The sequence below is a fragment of the Sinohyriopsis cumingii genome, chromosome 1, assembly GCF_028554795.1.
Source record: "Sinohyriopsis cumingii isolate HCF-2022 chromosome 1, ASM2855479v2, whole genome shotgun sequence".
Taxonomy (NCBI): domain Eukaryota; kingdom Metazoa; phylum Mollusca; class Bivalvia; order Unionida; family Unionidae; genus Sinohyriopsis; species Sinohyriopsis cumingii.
In genome coordinates, this window is record NC_142961.1 from 182247068 (window position 1) to 182267854 (window position 20787).

At 32.3% G+C, this 20787-nt stretch overlaps 1 protein-coding gene across 1 annotated transcript in view; it reads left to right on the forward strand.

Annotated features, from left to right (window-relative positions):
- LOC149808502 (neuroendocrine convertase 2-like) overlaps positions 1-18742 on the forward strand; it is an 81164-nt gene extending 62422 nt beyond the window's left edge. The window contains exons 4-13 of the mRNA XM_089978244.1: positions 2651-2759; positions 3891-3928; positions 4293-4369; positions 4846-4934; positions 6258-6433; positions 7830-8045; positions 8629-8729; positions 11117-11350; positions 13140-13304; positions 14086-18742. Of these exons, the coding sequence (XP_089834370.1) occupies positions 2651-2759; positions 3891-3928; positions 4293-4369; positions 4846-4934; positions 6258-6433; positions 7830-8045; positions 8629-8729; positions 11117-11350; positions 13140-13304; positions 14086-14377 (1497 nt within the window). The 3' untranslated portion in view covers positions 14378-18742. The remainder of the gene's footprint in view (positions 1-2650; positions 2760-3890; positions 3929-4292; positions 4370-4845; positions 4935-6257; positions 6434-7829; positions 8046-8628; positions 8730-11116; positions 11351-13139; positions 13305-14085) is intronic.
- Positions 18743-20787: the final 2045 nt, after the last annotated feature.

Sequence of the window (20787 nt, forward strand, 5' to 3'; positions counted from 1 at the left end):
TCAGTCTCGTACGATCAATTCCATATTTTATTCTGTCACAACTTTTACGAATCAAACTTTTCATTACACTGATCATTATATTTTCTTACGTACACCTATTCTTTTTAGGAAACTGAAAGTAATTTTTAATTGCTACAGATTTAAAAGTAAGCAAGAGAATAAAGACAGAGTTATTCCAATGTTCTTATTTCTAAGAGGTCAAGGTCATGGTCGTTTATTGAAACCAATACATTATTAGAGTCAAACAAACCCCAGTCTGACTTTATTGTGGGGAATTTTATAAACCAAAAATGTCAAAAGGTCATACACCACCTATTTGGTGATTCTGCCAAGCCAATCCCTGTTAAAGATATTATGGGATACATGAGCTTCTCAGTCTTTTATCATCAGGTATTTACATTTATCTTAGAAGTCTTCATTTTCTGAAAGTAATCTTATCTAGTGTGCAGAGTGCGGATTTTTTAATGTTACTCCATTGTGTAAATCTGCCATTTAAACTTAGTCTCAAGGCCCGTGTAAGTCAAAACAGTGGCGTCTTTACCCATGGAGGGTATTCATTTATTACTGGGAAATGACTAATCTGGAGATAAGGTTGTGGTTAATCCACATGTAACTGTTAAGCCTCGTTTACATCAAAAAGTTGTTCTTAATGTTTTATTTGTTTTATTGACATACGTATAAAAACTACATTCATGTAATACAAATGTCTTGGTAGTGGATCAGAAAGTTGATCCTATAGAATTTGAAATACCCGATATTTGTGCAGTTATTAGGGCTATGGCATAATGCTTGTTTGGGAATGATTTGATCAGGAAATTATTTCTTTAGCTGATAAATATATTGATTTATTGGTCAGTTTTTATATGAGATCTCTTTTGTTCCTGGTCAAGAGGTATTAATCACAGTGATCCTCTATTTGATTCAAATTAGCTTTATTCGAATCAGAATGACAAAGGAAAATCACTCATCGTCGAACAGGAATATGATCCTGATATATCTTGTTTGCTTCAGGTATCTATTGACGAAACAAAAGCTATACAAGTACCAATTTGTTATTTTGTAAACAAAATGGGATCTTTATGAGAAAATGGAGACCATCTGAGGTACCCGCTGGTGACAAATAGCCAAAGAGCTATCAAAAACTATCGTTCCTAAATCATATCGACAGGAAATTATTAGCCCTGAAACTTCCTTGGCTGGTCATTTAGGAGGCAATACACATATCACAAGATCTTGAATTATATGTATTGGTCAAAGATAAAAAGTGATCTTTCTGAATAGGTAGATCGTGTTACACCTATCCGATTGTAGGAAAACCCAATCAGACGATACCTAGGTCTCATCTGCATTCCTGCATTTATGAACCATTTAGCAGAATAATGGTAGTATGTGTCGGTCCCTTATCTAAGATCAAGTCAGGCAAATAATACTTGTTGACCATAATGTTTGCGTCAGCCAAATTTCAAAAGGAAGTTTGTTCCTTGAACAATATTAAAACTAAAACCATAGACAACGATTTGATAAATATTTTTTTTTACAGTTTTGCTTTCCCAGATCTCTTCAGTCTGACTAAGGGTCAATTATTGTCTGGAAAGTTTCAGCGAATTATGCATGAATTAGGCATCCATCAGTTTACGTCTTCTATCAAGCTTGAAGAATATAATTCAGTCCTATCGCTTTGTTACAGGACTAGAATCGGATGAAGGTGTTCATTTACTGTTGTTTTGCTTTATGGAATCAATTGAAGAGTCATTTGGTTTTAGTTCTTTTGAACTAGGATTTGGACATACTGTCCATGGACCATTGAAGTTATTAAAAGAGATTCAGATATTACTCATTTTTACTATGTATCTGATTTCAAACAGTTGTTGTCAAAGGCTTGTAAAGTAGCAAGAACTAATCTTCACTCCACTCAGTCAAAAATGGAATTAAGAGTGTCACAGAAATACGAAAGGAGTTGTCAGCCTGGTGATAGATTTATGGACTAAGTAGTTTAGTTCTTATAAGTTGAAAAGAATGAATGTGACTTAAATTATATCATTAACACTGCTGGAAGGCGAAAATAGAAACAATTATGGCATAAAAATCTGTTAAAATACTAGTTTGATAGAGACAGTCGTGTTAATGTTTCAGTCAATACACTTGTACCTGTCCCACACAATGAGTATTTAAATGATGGCATGCAATTGAACTGTATTGACTTTTTTTTAACACGTCTTCAGATTTCAGAAATATTGAACAATCTGGAACAGAAACTGTCACATCTGCAGCAACAAGAAAAGGGTGAACTAAAACAAATATTATATTCATATGAGCACGAACAAATAAAATCCACTATGACTTTTAAATTGTAGATTCTACACATGTGAAACGGCATCTTTGTATTGGGATAAGCGAATATATAAGATGGATACTTTGTTCTATAATTCCGCAAATACAAATTAGATATTGTTATTTGCATTCCTTGTTCTCCAGGCAGTGATTATCTCAAGAACATAAGCAAACAGATTAACTGTTTATCTTATCCATAGCTTCAAAATTAGCACAATATTTTCTTTTATTGTTCTAAACGGCTTCATAGAAAATGGAAACTGTGCGAAATTTGCGAAGCAAGACATTTAATCATGTAAATTAATTTCATTGTATACAGAAAAATACCGGGCAGTCAGGAGGGATTCCGGGTCTTGACTTGAATGTAGAAGCGGCATGGGCAAAAGGCTACACTGGAAAGAACGTTACTACTGCAATAATGGATGATGGTAAAAAAAAGACTTTCCCCAAAATACATAGAAAATTTATCGAAATCACTTTACCAGGCATTTTGATTCATCATTAAGAAACAAACGTTGTGATATTTCCCTTTATTTTCCTTCGAGATGCAGTCAACTTTCCAATAATTGACACCCTCCTTACTATATATATATATATATATATATATATATATATATATATATATATATATATATATATATATGCAAACTCAACGTCCTCAAATTGAAATATTTCAATTAAAGTTTATTTTCACTGCAAATGCAAAGAATTAAAGATTTCAAGAACACTAAAGAATATAGATAAAGGTAAAAGAAAATTCATTCATGGAGCATCTGATCATAAGGGGACAAATGGTAAGCAGATTAATGTACTTGATATATATATATATATATATATATATATATATATATATATATATATATATATATATATATATATATATATATATATATATATATATATATATATATATATATATATATATATAACGAGATGTTGAAATATATCAGTGAGTGCTTAAAGATGTTACGCTCAGAAATCTGTCTCTTCTATCTTTCTATAGTACTCCACACAAACAATGTTTATTGTATCAATTCAAGCAAATCATGTGTTAACGAAAATAAAAGTCCCTTCATTTTCCTATGAAAACAGTCATTAATTTTACAAACTGCAAAATTTAAAGCATTATGTTTCGATGGCCGTTGTCCTAAAGTTATTGTAATTTGAGAACTTCTTATTTACCAATGTAGTTATGCAACCGTTAATCGCAGGGACACAGAATGACGAAAAAACTCCAAATGCAATTCCACGCTTTTTACAAATAATATATATATATATATATATATATATATATATATATATATATATATATATATATATATATATATATATATATATATATATATATATATATTAAGCAAGAATGTCTATATTGTTTTGATTAAATATAAGGAAACCTTACACTAGAGAAGTTGAACCGTTTTGTTTCGTCACTAGTGAAATATTTCCCTACGTCTACTGAAGAAAAAAAAACGTATACGTGCTCTATATATTTACTGACCAACATAACATTATTTTATATGTAAAAATAAGTAACATGTTTGTTTCTTACCTTCCAGGGATAGATTATTTGCATGGGGATCTCAGGAATAATTATGTAAGTGCAAGTGTGTGTGTTTTCTTAAGTAGAAAATTTGTAAAAGATTTCCTTTACCTGGTTCTTATCAAGTAAGACGTATCAGTGCTTCAGTCACTTTGGACACTTGCTAATGAAACGCCCTTTAAATTTATCTGTAATTTATACATTGAAGTGTAAGAAAATATAAAGGTTCTTTTCTGGATGAAGCTTTCAAAGATCTTGATAAATTACGAATTCGACAAGATGATTTAGTAATTGAAATAAGTATTTATTTTTATTTTTTATCATTTAGTTTCTACACATTAAATAAATATTATCCTTCTGGTCTCGGTTTCCAAGAATTATAATCCGAAACAATTAAGATAATTTTCTTTTCCTTCAGAATGCTAAAGCAAGCTACGACTTCAGCAGTAACGACCATTTTCCATACCCTAGATATACGGATACCTGGTTTAATAGGTGACTAAAAAGCGTCTCTTCTGTTTTCCTATGAAGTTGTGCCTAAATATGTTTCTAGTTTTCAATAAACACTCAAACATGCATCCATGTTACCAAAATACAGCTTGTGCTGGATATTTCTCTAAGCTCGCGTCAATCTTTTAGGCATCAGCATTTGAATAGAAAATCTGGTTTTGGGAGCTGAGAGGGATTTAGCATCAGGGTTAATTGAAGCACTAAATCAAATAGACCTGGTTTTTAAAACCAATGCGGATAACGTCATAATATATCAGCTTTTTGAACCCCTTCAAACGGTTGTTTAACATCTGTTTGATTTCAGATTTGTAAATCAGGGTAAATACGTTTCTGTTTCGTGCTTGCTAGCGTAAGGTATGTGCATCGGGCTTAAAGCGAACATATCATTAAGTGGCATTTTTAAAAATGCCATAACGTTACATCATTTGCCTCTATTTATTATTACTTGTCTATTTTTTAAGTCACGGAACTCGATGCGCTGGGGAGATTGCCGCAGCCCGAGATAACAATATATGTGGAGTAGGCGTTGCTTACGACTCACTGGTTGCAGGTAAGATGGTTCCTAATCAAGTAAATGCATCTCTACGTATCATTTATAAACGTCCATGCAGATGCCTGAACTTGGCAGAGTATCATATGCCTATCTGCAAGGTCAATTTTATCTTAATGGAAACACACAAATAAATCAAGAATGTTTGTTGAAGAAAATGTATACATATGTTAAGATAAAGTTATTTGATTATGACAAAAGGACTTGGAGAATGGTCATAATAGAAAACTCAACTTGCAGAAAAAGACCTTAATTGATGTGTGTCTATTGGTGTGACTAATTAAATTATTATTCGATCAGTGGTAGTCCTGCTTTTGCATGCTATGGGTAGATAGGAGAAACAAATGTGCACAAGTGTTCCGATACAGAGTTCATTACAGCCCTTTTCTGATCCATTTGTTGTCTACAAGTAAAGCAGGATGCCAATCAAAGAATATATCCTATATCTGACCTTTAAGGAATAAATAGAATTAGCGCTAATTAATTATAATTGATAATATATAACATTGGTATAGCATACGAGTGTCATCCTTCTAAATGCCAGAGCTGTAAATTATCAACACGGGTTTTACTTTTTCGAACGTTGGAACAATTGACATACTTAAATGATACATAGGAGAGTCACCGTCCGTTTTGGGGTATAACATTAAAAGTGATTGTTTACCTGAAGATTCTTTAAGTTTACATGTCTTAGACCTACTAGAACAATATTTTTGAACATATAATGTAAATTATATAGACAGCATATACATTTTGTATATCTGGAAGAATTCGCCGCAGAGATACTTCTTTTTGCAAAACTTTGGTATGATAATCTTTCTTGCTTCAATTTATCATTGGGTAGTTTTTCAGCACATTGTTTTTTTTTATAGTGTTTTATGTAAATTACTGTTTTCAATACTATGTTTTTCCGATACTTTTAAGGGTCTCTACTGAATGAGACTAATTTGAATGTAAGCAATTTCATAAAAACTTTAGCAATTATAACACAAATTTGAATGATTGTATACATTATTACACAACTTAAAATTAATATTGCGCGATTCAGCATTATCAAAGCCATAATGTCATTTTCAAGAAGTATATTGATCAGGAAACCTTGGAAACAGTATGTAATAACTTTACTATCAAAGCAGTAATGTAAGGCCAAATGAAAACACAACTTTGATTATATTGTAAAAAATAAAGGTTTAAACTAAATATACTTGTAGATGCATAGTTTTATTGAAAATGGACGGAATCTTTTAAATGTTTTGATGTATACATATTACATTTCTGTATTACATGAAATGCAAAATTAGCAGACTTCTGAGATTTTTGTAGGTCTCCGAATGCTTGATCAACCCTTTATGACTGATTTGATCGAGGCCAACGCTATGGGTCACATGCCAAATAATATAGACATTTACAGCGCCAGCTGGGGACCCACCGATGACGGAAAAACCGTTGACGGACCACGAAATCTTACTATGAGGGCAATTGTAAGAGGCGTCAACGAGGTATGGGCACGATTGTTAATATCTTTTCTACTTTAGACTGGCTTCACTTCAAAAAAATGTTAGAAAAATCGGGCACCGAGACAGCCTGTAAATTATTATTTCATTATAATTATAACGGATCATATAAACTTCCCCTATTATTAAATTTATTATGAAATATTTGCTCTTATTCTGCTGGTATGTTTTCATATTTCATATGATTCACATTACATTTTACGAATTGGATTGGGGATTTACAATATGACTACATTTAGAAATATATACCATTATATTTGGTACATTGACATGGAAAAGCACAATACATTTTCTTGCTTGTTAACAATTTGCATATATTTTAACGTATATCGGTACTCTTATGGAGCCTTAACGGGTTTTTTTCTTTCAAAGTTTGCAATATTGTGCTGGAATCAATAAAATGACAACATTTGTTAAGGACATCTCATATATATATGATTTAATTTATATTTGATTTAATTTAATTCCTTGTTAGTTTTAATCTCTTTTTGCCATTATATGTTATTGTAATGCAATTTTATTTAATGGATTTGATAATGTCCAGGATAGAGTTCTGTTCTGACTGATAATTTTTAATTTTTGACGTAAACAACCAATAATAGAAACACTGTTTATAGTTTCTGACCTTGATTCAGAACCAGTGGCAGTCTTAAGTAAGCAACCTTTTATATTTTTTTTATTCATTATTAGATTTCAATCAAGGTCAAATATAACCTGCGTGTAAAAAAAGCAGGTATCAATTGTTACAAACTGGGGTTTTCAGAGGATTGACCCACATCCGGGCATCTCTTTTGCGTTGCAGTTAGATTTATTATTGATGTTTCGAGAAATAATAGTCATTCTTGCTACAACACTTGAGACGTCAAAGTGTTTTATGTTGTGACCAGTTTTGGGGCTAATTATTTTTATTTCTTCAAATTCTTTGGTTTTCAAGATTATTTTCCCCAGCAAATACTAGTGTTCTAAATTAATTCTTGGCCAAAGACAGTTATCGAAATTTACACAGAATTCAAATTGGAATATTATTTTCTGTGATTCAACAAAGAACTGTTGACACATCAGCACGACACTGACTACATCTTACGTCATCAACTTCCATTTTGGATTTCATCGGGATTCGAACTCATTTTCAATAGGACATTTTATTAATAGGACTTCTATTTTTTATTCTTGGATTATGGTTGGATTTAATTCGTACAAGCGTAAGTTCTTTTTCCCATTTTTACCTTGATTTCCTAGGGAAATGAATTATTTGTTAAATATTACAAAACTTGATGTCTTCACTCTATTCTTGTTAGTATTTGAAAGAGACTAAACATGTAATATATCATTGTTAGAATGTATGTGTCTGATGTCTGATGGCGCTAATGTTCCTCCTTAGGGTCGCAATGGTCTAGGCAACATTTACGTGTGGGCATCTGGAGACGGTGGCCAGGAGGACGACTGTAACTGTGATGGGTACGCGGCCAGTATGTGGACGATTTCAATCAACTCGGCTACTAATGATGGCCAGACAGCCGGATACGACGAATCCTGCTCATCCACCCTCGCATCCACCTTCAGCAACGGCAAAAGTACCTTCAGAGATGCAGGCGTTGTGAGGATTAATATTTACACATTAAAAATGGTTTTACAAGTTTAGATGGACATTGAAACATAAACATAATAGTTGATAATTTATTCTATAATTCAAATATTAACTAGCATAACTACACTATTTAACATATATATCAATTATGAAGTTATTTTGTCAGTTTTGACTTAAGATAAAATTCTTCTTTTACTGAACCAAAAATAATTGTTGACATAATCAGAGTCATTACTTCAGGATGAAAGTGTTCATTTGCAGAATTAAATAATTAACTTCATTTATCTCACAAGAAGAACAAAGTATATCCGATGTTAAACCCTCTTTTTAGAGGCGTTACGTTTATTTATCCAAAGTCGCAATTAATCTTTTTAGATGTTATTATTGATTCTCCGTTTACTGTCGTTTTGAACATTGTATATGCATTAAACTCTTCGATACCAAAACTAATCATCAAAAATTAGCCACAGCAAAATAAATTTATGGGTTTTTTTTTAAAACTCTTTTTGTTGGAGGTGGTGATTTTTAGTTTTCATTTAATACGCGAGTCTGTTTTTAAAATTTGTTTTTATATATGTATTGTCTTTTACAGGCTACAACCGATCTGTATAACAACTGCACCACGACCCACTCGGGTACTTCTGCTGCGGCACCAGAGGCCGCTGGTGTGTTTGCTCTCGCACTGGAAGCTAAGTAAACAGTTTTGATGGTTCAGCAACAGTTATTCGACTAGTACACTGTTGGGGGATTTTCAACAGATATGCCAGTTGGACACATAACATTGGAACAGTATAAGAAATAACCAAAATAGAGTGACTTATTGAACTATTTGAAGAAAGTATACTAAACAAAATTTGCATTTTATACACAAAATAACGGTCGACGAAACATTATTTACCTGAGTTTGATATTGTTAGCTTAAAATGTAAAAGTGTAGTGAATTTATAAACAACAACTTATTGGAAAACCAAATGTCATTTTATATAAGTAGAATCTCCTTTGGTAAAACTTCTTAAGGATGAACTGTTACGGCTTTATTATCTTAAACTATTCACAAAATGAACGCAAAAATAACATGTTTATTAAAATCAGCAAATAAATTTCTTTCTCTGAGTCACAAATTTAGATTTTAAGAGGAACTTTCAGTATTTTGAATTAAATCACAAATAATCATTAATGTTCTATCGCAAGTCTAGTTGCATGTTTCGAATTAATTACAATGGTCCCGAATATCTTGATGCATTATTGACATACTCTTTAATGCCTTGATGCATTATTGACATAGTCTTGAAGGTCTTGATGCTTTATTGACATAATCATGAATGTCGTGATGCATTATTAACATAATCTTGATGGTCTTGAGGCACTGACATAATCTTGAAGGTCTTGATGCATGATTGACATAATCTTGAATGTCTTGATACCTTATATACATAATCTTGAAGGTCTTGATGCATTATTGACATAACCTTGAAGGTCTTGATGCATTATTGACATACTATTGAATGTCTTGATACATGACTGTCATAATATTTAATGTCTTGATACATGATTGACATAATCGTGAAGGTCTTGATTCATTATTGACATACTCTTGAATGTTTTGATACATTATTGACATAATCTTGAAGGTCTTGAGGCATTCACATAATCTTGAATATCTTGATGCCTTATAGACATAATATTGAATGTCTTGATACATGATTGACATAATCTTGAAGGTCTTGATGCATTATTGACATACTCTTGAATGTATTGATGCATTATTGACATAATATTGAATATCTTGATACATGATTGACGTTAAGTTTGAAGGTCTTGATGCATTATTGACATAATCTTGAAGGTCTTGATGCATGATTGACATAATCTTGAAGGTCTTGATGCGTTATTGACATCGTCTGAAATGTTTTTGAATAATCATAATGTCCTTAGTAATCATATAATAGAGCTTTAGTCCAAAAAGTCAATAAGTAATTTAAATAAATAATTTTTATTAAATTATAACTGAACATAATTTTAAACGCTATTCCCCAAGACTGATAGTAGAACAGAAAAGAACACTGTTTTAAAAAATCCACGTTTTTTTACACATTCCCACTTGATCTGTTGCAATAGCATTTTCTAAAACACTGATGGAAATTTCTAAAATATTGTCAACAAGTTCACTTATAGAGAATAGCAAACAGGTAAACAAGGTAAGGTCTTGAGCTCAATTTTTAGTAATTATATTTAAAAAATGACAAACGTCAGGTAGGTCAAAACCCTATCTTCAGTTAAGGGCAAACATCAAGCACACGATATAAATTAAATATACATAACACTAAAAATGTGTGAATGCATAAACAGACAACAATGTGGGAATTACGTTTTCTAGCCATTATATTGTTAGAAAAGACAAGGTCAATGATCTAAATAGAGAAGTCAAAGCTAGGCACGAAAATATCTGTAAGGCTTATTTCAATGGAATTCCTTGCATTATTTTTACACAGTTTACACACGCTCTGGGTGCATCTTGATAGTGGTTCACAAGCATTATAAAGTCGTATTATCTCAAATGTATTACATCTTTACAGTATCTATTTTAGCTTATATCGTAATTATAATGGATTTTTCAGTACGGTGTCACAAGCTGCTGAAATGATTTCCTTTCTAACAAAATATGTTCTCAATACATCCAGAGTGACCTGAAGTAAACATTTTTCATTTGCTGAGAAGACTGGATTTAAAAGACAGGCCACATAGCTTTACATCATGCGTCATTTCTTTGTTTCTCTTTGTGTTAGCAGATTCCACATCTGTCTTTCATCAAATTAAATTGTGTATATATAGGTTAAGAACTTAAAGATCTTCACAGAGAATCACCACATCCAATTTTGCCGTTTTATTCATATCAAAGCTTGCATTGTCGAAATTCAGAGCAAACTACATTGAAATGGTGCTTTTCTACAAACGTTAGATATTCTTAATAATTGCATTACAGTATGCAGAATTTAGTAGCAAGGACTAAAACCATCGCTTATAATCTTTGTTGTCATAATTCACAAATATACTAACAGTGCGAATTCTATAATCTACAGTCGCAATCTAACATGGAGGGATATTCAGCATCTAACTGTCCTTACATCAAAGAGGAATCGTCTTTTTGACCCTTATCTGAAGCACTTCTGGCAGTACAATGGGGCTGGCCTGGAGTTCAACCATCTGTTTGGATTCGGTGTCCTCGATGCAGGAGCCATGGTTGATCAGGCAAACAAATGGAAGCCGCTTCCAGAGAGATTTCACTGTACTGCAGGAACTGTCTCCACCCCAGCGTAAGTATCTCTTCGTCGACTTTTATGTTCGTGCATTCTTGGTTTTCTATTATCAGACTTTGACATTTGAATTCTATTGGATTTGTGCTATATATATATGAATCGAAGTTAATTTCCAAGTGTACGGGATTTCACGAGGAAACGCCAGTAATCCTTGTTGTTGAGATCAAACCAGGAATAAAGAAGAATGTTCAGATTTTGAAACTTTTATTCATAAATCATCTTTCTGTAAATAAAACACATTCGTAGCATATATTCAGTGTAAACTTGCACCCATGAAAAATAGCGTACTCTGACCTACTGCTGTAAATGAGCAGACTGTATTCAAATTTTCTTTTGGTAGAAATACTCCAAGTTCACTTCATCCTTACTTTATATCAGCTACTTACAGCCTACCAGTTATTGTCAATAGTACAATATTATTTAACTTTCAAAATCATCTTTCGGTATAAATTCAATATTTAAACACTAACATTATCTTACTTGTTCCTATGACAAGCTATTATTTAAGTCGTTTTACTGGAATTAGCTAGTTATATAGGCCGTTTCTAAAATAGCCTAACTGAGTATAGATCCTCACCCAAATGAGCCAGTTCTGCGTGCAACGAAGATAAGAAAGTTTTCACTTTAAAAGAGAAGGTGGTGAAAACACGAAATAATAATAATAATAATAATAATAATAATAATAATAACTTAATATCACTTGAGGAAAGTGTGGTTGAGCAAACAGGCAAGAAAAACACTGACACACAGTGGGTTAAACAGGTGACATTTATAATAGAGGCTTTCATTTAAGTCAAATTTCTCATTTTCTTTCGCATTTGCAGTATCCACTATTTCCTTTTATGGCGAGTCCATCTATGATTTAACTCATTAGACAGTATTACAAAGGATTGAACTGATTGTCCAGTTGAGGTGAAATGGTTGAACAAGCTTTATGTTCACCTTGTTTCTGATATGGCTTTAATGATGGTTCATTCTTTTCACGAATTCATCTGTGTAGCCAATATTTGAGATGGCAAAAATCTTGTATACCAGAACGTTGTTTTTTTTATACTAACACTTCATAAGCTTTGTTTGACATTGTAAGTAGCTACTGCTGGTTAAGTCTTAAAAGTAGACATTAGATAATTGCTTACAGATTAGACAGCATCTGGCATTACATCTGGTACCGCTCCGGTGGCCTAGTGGTTAGAGCGTCCGCTTCGGAAGCGGGAGGTCGTGGGTTCGAACCTCAGCCGAGTCATACCAAAGTCATACAAAAATGGTACTAACAGCTGCCTCGCTTGGCGCTCAGCATTAAGAGGTTAGTGTTCGGACTGGTCGGCCTGGTGTCAGGATAACGGGACTGGTTGGAACATCATGTTACATGTCTGCGGCATGATGCCCCAGTGCTAGACATCACTGTAAACTGCCACGCTGCAGACATCGTAGCGATATGACTGAAGTTAAAGTTAAGTTATAAATCCGAATCACACACACACACACGCATTACATCTGTCTGTTCCTGCTTCCATACTATGGTTTGTGTTAAAGCGGGCACGTACAGGGTGGTCTTGCAAATGTTTGACTAGAAGTGCCAGTATGTGTGCGTCTGAGTTTAGTTGTTCTCCGAGGAAGACATTGTTTCAGGTCAAAACATATGGAAACTTTATTATTTTCAACTTATGTCATATATATATATATATATATATATATATATATATATATATATATATATATATATATACATACATACATACATACATACATACATACATACATACATACATATTCGCCCTGATTTTAGTGCATTTTCTACCGGAGAGACTATCCGAATGACCATAGAAACGGAAGCATGCAAGGGTACCGAGACTGAAATCAACTACCTGGAGCACGTGCAAGCCTTCATTACTGTGAAGTCCACCTACCGTGGGAACATTGTCATGCACCTAATTTCTCCGATGAACACCACGTAAGTTGACGTACTGATGTAGTCGACGTAGAAATACTTTATGTTATATTCATCATATTTTATCTGCCAGATCATTAAATGGAAAAATTGGCTAATAACTGTTGGAATAAGTAAACAATCTGATATAATGAAATTGTAACATCTGAGATTACAGCGAATGGAGCATCTATAAACTCGACTCTGAAAAACGTTATTGTCTAATCCTCAATATTTTGTTTTAGTTTGTTGTCACCTTTTTGTTATTCATACCTTGATTAAAAATTACCATCTTCGCCAGTAAGCTCGAGACATGGCAATCTTATAAAGTCACATGTAAACAAGAACGATGTAAGTAAAGGATATATCTGTAAAAACAGGATGACAAATAAAAAGCTTTTAAAAAACGAGGAGGGATCTGTAAAGAAACGGGTTACAAAGTAACCTCTTTCTCAAAAATGAAATATATAGACATCATAGCAAAACAGTTTATATATTGAAAAATGAGTTATTTTATTACAGCAAGATATAAAATAATTGGTTTATGTAAATTATGTGGGACTTAAATTAACCTTCATAGGCGGAAAACATAAACAGCTTCAAAATTTGCACTCCAATAGTGTAATATTGTCTACTTGTGCGCAGAGGTCGCAAAGGTTTCACTGAAGAACCATCAAAATTAATCGCACGTTAATATGCCCAACTGGTAAAGACACCAAAAATTTGAAGCCAAATATATGACGGACTATATAGCATGTACCTCCTCGTTTTAGTCGTCCAATAGAGAAAACATTTTCTTTTCTAGCTCTATGATCCTCAGCCAACGGCCAAATGACGATGACCATAAGAATGGATTTACCCGCTGGCCCTTCATGACTACCCATAACTGGTGTGAGAACCCAAGGGGCACCTGGACCCTTGAGGTTACTAGCATCCCCGGGAAGAACAATGACGTGGACACTGGAAAATTCAGTGAATGGACTCTTGTCCTCCATGGAACCCGAGATCCTCCATACTTGCACCAAGACGATGATGATGACAATTCCAGTAAGCTGTATAAGATCAAGAGAGTCCACGAGAAAGCCATGGCAAAATGAAAACTTTTCAGAAAATATTCAGTTTTAGGCTAATTCACTAAGAACATGAAGAGTAAGCTAAATTTAAGAAAATAAAACTAATATTCAAATGAAATTATGAAACTAAAATAACAAATATTTTGAACTTAAACAAAAATAAGTTGGTTTGATACGTAATTGTTGAGTGTTTATATATTTCTAAAATTATCGATAATAGCTATCCTTTTCAAACGTAAAATATGAAATTAGAATTTAATCCTTTAATCCATCGAAGGGAAACTTAAGTTTATGTAATGTAAGAAATATAACGATTGAGTCCATTTTAGTGCTTAGAAGAAAAGGAAAATTTTTTGTAATGCTAAAATGTAGATTAGTATAACATGCTATAATTCCCATAATTCAATTGGAATGTTACTTCACACTTATTAATAACTAGAAATAAGTAGACATGCTTTTAAAATGAAGTGTAGTCACTTAGGCTGATTCCGTCTTACGTGAAACTGTATGCTAAATCTTCAACAAAATTTCAGCCTGAAGTTGATAAACGAATGTTCATGAAGATCAAACAAACTTTTCAATGTGATTCAGGGCAATTGATCTTAAAAGCGATTAGGAACGACTTTGTATTGATTCATTGTTTCAAAATCTCAGTAATAAGAAATACAAATGAAAACAGATAAATAAATCAAAGAAATGAGTATTACACGAATTTGTTTTAAACATTCTGTTATAATAGCAAAGATTTATAACCCACAGTGTGATGATATAAATTAGACTCCAGTATTATTCGGACCCAATTAGCCACTCGATTTTTGACAGATGTAATAATTTTTCAAACAACAGGGATATACCACCTATTCTTTCTTCATGAGATGCCCCAACATACACATTAATTTTCGTGTCGGTTGTGATTGTAGTCTTTAGCATCATAACCTTGTTCATATTGTAAATGTGAGCCCAGATATTACAATGTACAGATGCAAAAGCAATCCAGAGTTTGGATGAAGAAGTTACATAATATACGGAAAACGTAATTGTATACGACTTTCTGGCACTTTATTAATCAACCACTTTAGGTTTATGAAGTATTTTTCAAAGGTTCGAGACTACATTTGCATGCTTTTTGAAAATTTTCATTCAAAATGTCTTATATAGAAATAAACAAAAATATTGTTCTGTGAAGAGTTTAAAACTATTGTCGAAAGGTCAATAGTAAAACGATAAGAAACGATCAACTGCCATTCTTAATAATAATAAAGTGTGCATCTAATTTAATTTTTCGGAACGATGCAAGCTGTGGTTCCATTTGTTTACACCTCAGCATTTTTGTAGGACACTATCTTATATGGCTGGTAAAAATAAATGTTTCATTGAGAGTAACCGCCAGCTATATAATGTCATAAAGGTTTCAATATGGATGCATGATGACCATAAGAAAAAAAAGCACAACATCGTATTTTTTAAAAATGCGACGACAATGCTAAATGCTTACATTTCTGATATACACACTGAAGTTATATTAAGGATAGCATATGTGTAACTGAAACATATCTTTGGATTTGAAGGCAAAAACTATTAGTATATTTTAAAACCTACTGATTGGGACAGCGAGTTTACTACTTGCATCTGCTATCACCATCTCATTAAGTTCCTATTCAATGTTTGCAAAAGCCGCATATTTTCGAACGGTTTAATAAATATCTCTCCCGAATATCTGACGTGAACATCACGTCTCATGACCTTTCGACACGCATTCTAATAGTCGGTCATATGTTGTATATTTGATAATTGTGCATTAACACAGTATTGAGTGTATGACTGTAAAATGTGTTGTATTAATCACTGCATTTCAATCGGGCTGCTGGGAGCGAAAAAGCTTTTCACTGGAAAAAAATAAGGATCAGATTAGTATATCCATACCTTGCTGGATGTTATTAAATGTTCAGCAGTTAATTGATGTTCGACCGCACACGTGTTATGATCAATACATCTTGTGTGCATATGTCTGCAACAATTACATTTGCATGATACTATTAAACCACACAATTTTGTATGAATTTTTCTGATTGTAAAACTGAGCTTAAAATGTTGGATTTTGAGTCTGAAACTGAGTTCGTGCTCAAGGAAAGTTTTACAAGCGATTAGGATCTGGTCATATCTTTTTGAAACTTTACAGCACAAAACTCAAACTTAAAGCAAAAGTCCTAAAATCATATATGTTAATTAAAGCGCGTCTGCGTCGTTACAAATATAGGCTGGTGGTGGAAGAAGAATTAAATTGAAACATTCATATGAAAGGTTTATAATTTGAATGTTATTCAATTTAAAACGTCTAAATTTTTATAAATTTGAGGTTGAGCTTGTGTGCCTTCCTCAAAATATATCGAGAATGCGGTCCAGATATTTGTGTGTCGTCAGTGGAGAGGATGCTCAAATGGCTTTGTTTTATCGTGCGATTACGATATTAATGTTGCAAAAGTAAAATGTTATAGCTGTTCTTCTTGTTGTCGTTATAATCGTTACTAATATTATCATTATCGCCATCTTTTTCCACAAAAGGAATGATGTGTGAGTCGCATTGGCATACCATAGTTGTAAGATACTGTGCTCCTCATTGGAATGCTGTGAATTCATTTAATTTCGTGAGTACCAATTTTCGTGGTTTTGAAATAAATGACGTTTTCGTGGGTACTTAAATTTGTGGATTGTGGGAAGAGATCCTGTTTTGTCACAAAAAGGATCATATTTCGTTGAGTCTTCAACTTCTTGGTTTGTAGTAACCACATATTTCCACCAAAATTTGTACCCCAAGAAAAATAGTGAATTCAAGTTATTTAGAATAAATAAATACAACCACTAGATAGCTATGATGTATGCGTAAATTATGAATTGCACAAAGAGAAAATGTATCAAATGCAGGAACAGTATGGAACGGAATGGATACATCTGGGGTTTTTTAAGCTCGTTTTTGCTTCTACATTTAAGTTTCAATAAAGAGGCATTTCATTTCAGTGACATTTATTGCTACATATATAGTGCAAACGTGGCCTCTACTGTGAAAGGCCTCAATATTAGATGTATTGATTCCATCACACCGTGGAAAACGTTCTGTTACTGATATATATTTATCGAAATAAGGTTATTTACATTACTATGAAAACGCCTTGCATTATAGAATTGAATATCATGGAATTGCTCCAACTACAACAACCAGCACCATAAATGTTTACATTATGTCATTGTTCGTGTTGTCATTATCATAGAGTTAATAGTTGGTTCAATCCTTAACAATATAACTTATTTTATTCGAAGATGATGAAATATTTTAATTTTAGTCCACATCTATATACTTTGAAATATGATATGGACTTCAGGAATGAAAGCAAAAGAAAAGAAACAGATAAACTAAAATATTTCAAGAGAAATTTGAAGATGTTACAAATTTCAGTCTTGGTAATAAAGTTGGCAGACAAATTTATAGACAAATGTGAAACTTTTGCTCAACTTCTAATGCTGAAAGCACTTTGCAAATGAGAGTTTAAAATGACACCGATAGCACGCTATATGACAAAATACAGAAGTGCAACGTTCTGAGGAAAATTGGTCTTGATCCTAGGATGACAAATTGATAAAGATTACATTAAAAGATAAATAAAGAACGAAATCGGCTACTTGTATTAGCACCAACGAAAATGAAATTCTGGTTGTAATGAGATTTGGATCTGCTATGATTTGCAGCCGCGAATCGATGCATAGCATTTTATTGGCTTTACTGTTGCTTTATTTTTAGTACAGATCATTAAATTACGTTCAATTATAAGTACCAAAAACGAAGACAAAAATCTGTAATTTGGATTATTTTCATGCACATGACTTTGAAGTTTATTCATAAAAAGCACGATGTATGTTATTACATGATGAAAATCACACTGACAACCCTGTTTGATAAAACTTCTATTGCGTCTTCTTTTGATACTTTCTAAAGTAACAGTGTTATTCTTGTACGCATATTGAGAAATATGTCTATAAAGAAAGAATTCATTATATATATATATATATATTTAAAAATGAAAGATTATTTTTACGTTTTTGTTAAATTATTGTCTTTTGTTACGGTGTTAGTACTTACAAAATTATTATGTGATTTTATTTATTAAATGAATATTTCTTCTAAAAAATATCTCTACTGTTGTGAATTTAGACCAATTCCAAAATATTTTTAAAAAGTCATTTCTATCAGTATTACAAATAATGGCGTCGTGGATTACATTCTCAAGCACAAATTTGTCAAATTTAATTTAAAGAATGATGGAAAACTATTTTGTTAAATAAAATGCATGTATATAATTCATGGTATCTTGTTATGAAAATAAAGCGATTGTGGAACATCTTTTTCCCGTTTCATTCAATCCCTCAGTAGGTGGGCATTAACCTAGAATATTATATTTAAATGTGACACAACTGCATTTCTCCTCTCGTGTGTCTAAAACTGAACAAACGAAATTGTCAGAGAAAGGCAGAACAACGCATTTCTGAGTGAATTTTTGTGAACTGTGCTACAGCTTTTGATACATTTTCTGGATGCTACAAATTGCGAATGTAAAACCTAACAAGTTATGATCTCTCTTTAGAAACAATAGGATATCTTCCATGATTTTAATTATCAACTAAAATGTAACATTTCACAAAACCACGAAAGCTAATACAAATGAAAATATATGACTTTACAGTACATAAGCACTCTCTAAACACCGATAAGTATTGCTACGTAACTTCATAGTCCTAAGATTGAGGATAAATACAAATGAGAAGAAATTAAAACATATGCAATCGTTCGTCCCTTTTGCATTACATTTACACCGTGTTTCATTAAGGAGTGAACCAATACCATACCTATTTTCGACAACATTTAAGACAGATGAAGAACATATTGTTATATTTTGTATATGTCAAATTTGTAAGGTACTATTATCTTGTCGTACTTGATATCGTAGGCTGATATTTTGCATGATATCTTACCGGATATCGCAAGTGGATAGCTTGCATGATGTGCTGATATCTTACCGGATATCGCAAGTTCATTTCTAGCGACACGTAGATGTAAAACGCTTCTTAGGCCTTCCAAAGATTATTCACTTTTTCCAAAAAGTATTAAAAGAAAGGCAGAGACAATATTTATGATAAAACTAGTGTCGGCTTCATTTAGGCTTTTCATACATTATATATTTTACTTGGTCATTGTTTTCCTTCAGAATAATGGTCATTTAAATTATTTTTTGCCAAAATAAGCTATCTTTGGACCCTTCGACCACTAATTTAAATTTTCTTCAACCTAAGTAATGTACAAGAAATACAAAAAAGTGTTCCATATTGTTTTTATTTCTTCAAATACAACACGTTTCTTGTATTTAACAAAGATCATGCATTGATTGTGATTTCAAGGATAATAGGCCCTACCTTCCATCACCAAAACTGAGTAAGCTTCATTGACTATTATACGGTATTATATTGAGATAAACAATCAATAACATGTTTAAACGAATGAAAATTTCAGAATGTAAACCTATTAGTCTAGAATACTATTGATTATATTTAATGATAACATTAAAATTCGGTACATAATCCTTAATAAAGCCTTGTTTCTCGGTTATCAGTCAATAGACAATAAAATATTTCTCTAATCAGATACATAAACACAGAGATGAGTGTTTCAAAATCGATTGAAGAAAATCTTACTTAAAATCTTCAACTATCATTTAATATCACTGAGCCGAAACATTTAGTCTACCTTAGAATTTTGAAAAACAATCAAATGTCAGATACGCGCTGAAAGTTATCATTCATTTATTTCTTTACAAAAACAAAACAAACAAAATTATAGAATAGGAAGTAAAATATTTGATATCATTTTCTTCGATTCTTTTTTAATCTTAAATTTATTTTTAACTGTTTTGACAAAAGTCTGAGAAAGAATATAATCTAATATTTAGAATACTCGCGGAAATAAATATCGCTGTGTACTATTCTGGCTTTTGCGATTACACTCTACGGACATTATTGGCTTTCTAAATGTTTATACCATTAGTTTTACGTTTCTCCTTTAGGAAACATTATCTATTGTTCAATACGGATTAATAGTCTCAAAGGGAAAATAAAAATTGTTTTTACACTTCTGGCGTAAAACAAAAATGTAATAATCGAACATATTTCCCAAAAGATGAAACGTCATTTCTCTGCAAAGGAATGAGATTCAATACGTATATCACTTTTCAATCAATATTGCCGTATTGCTTTGGACAGAACAATTATAAGCCGTGTTTAATCATATCTAGTGTTAAAAAATAGTACTCCGTCTTTTCTTCCGATGATTGTATAAACGATGTCTTATTTGCGTCCTCATCAGTTCTGGTGATAAATGTTCTTAAGTTTGT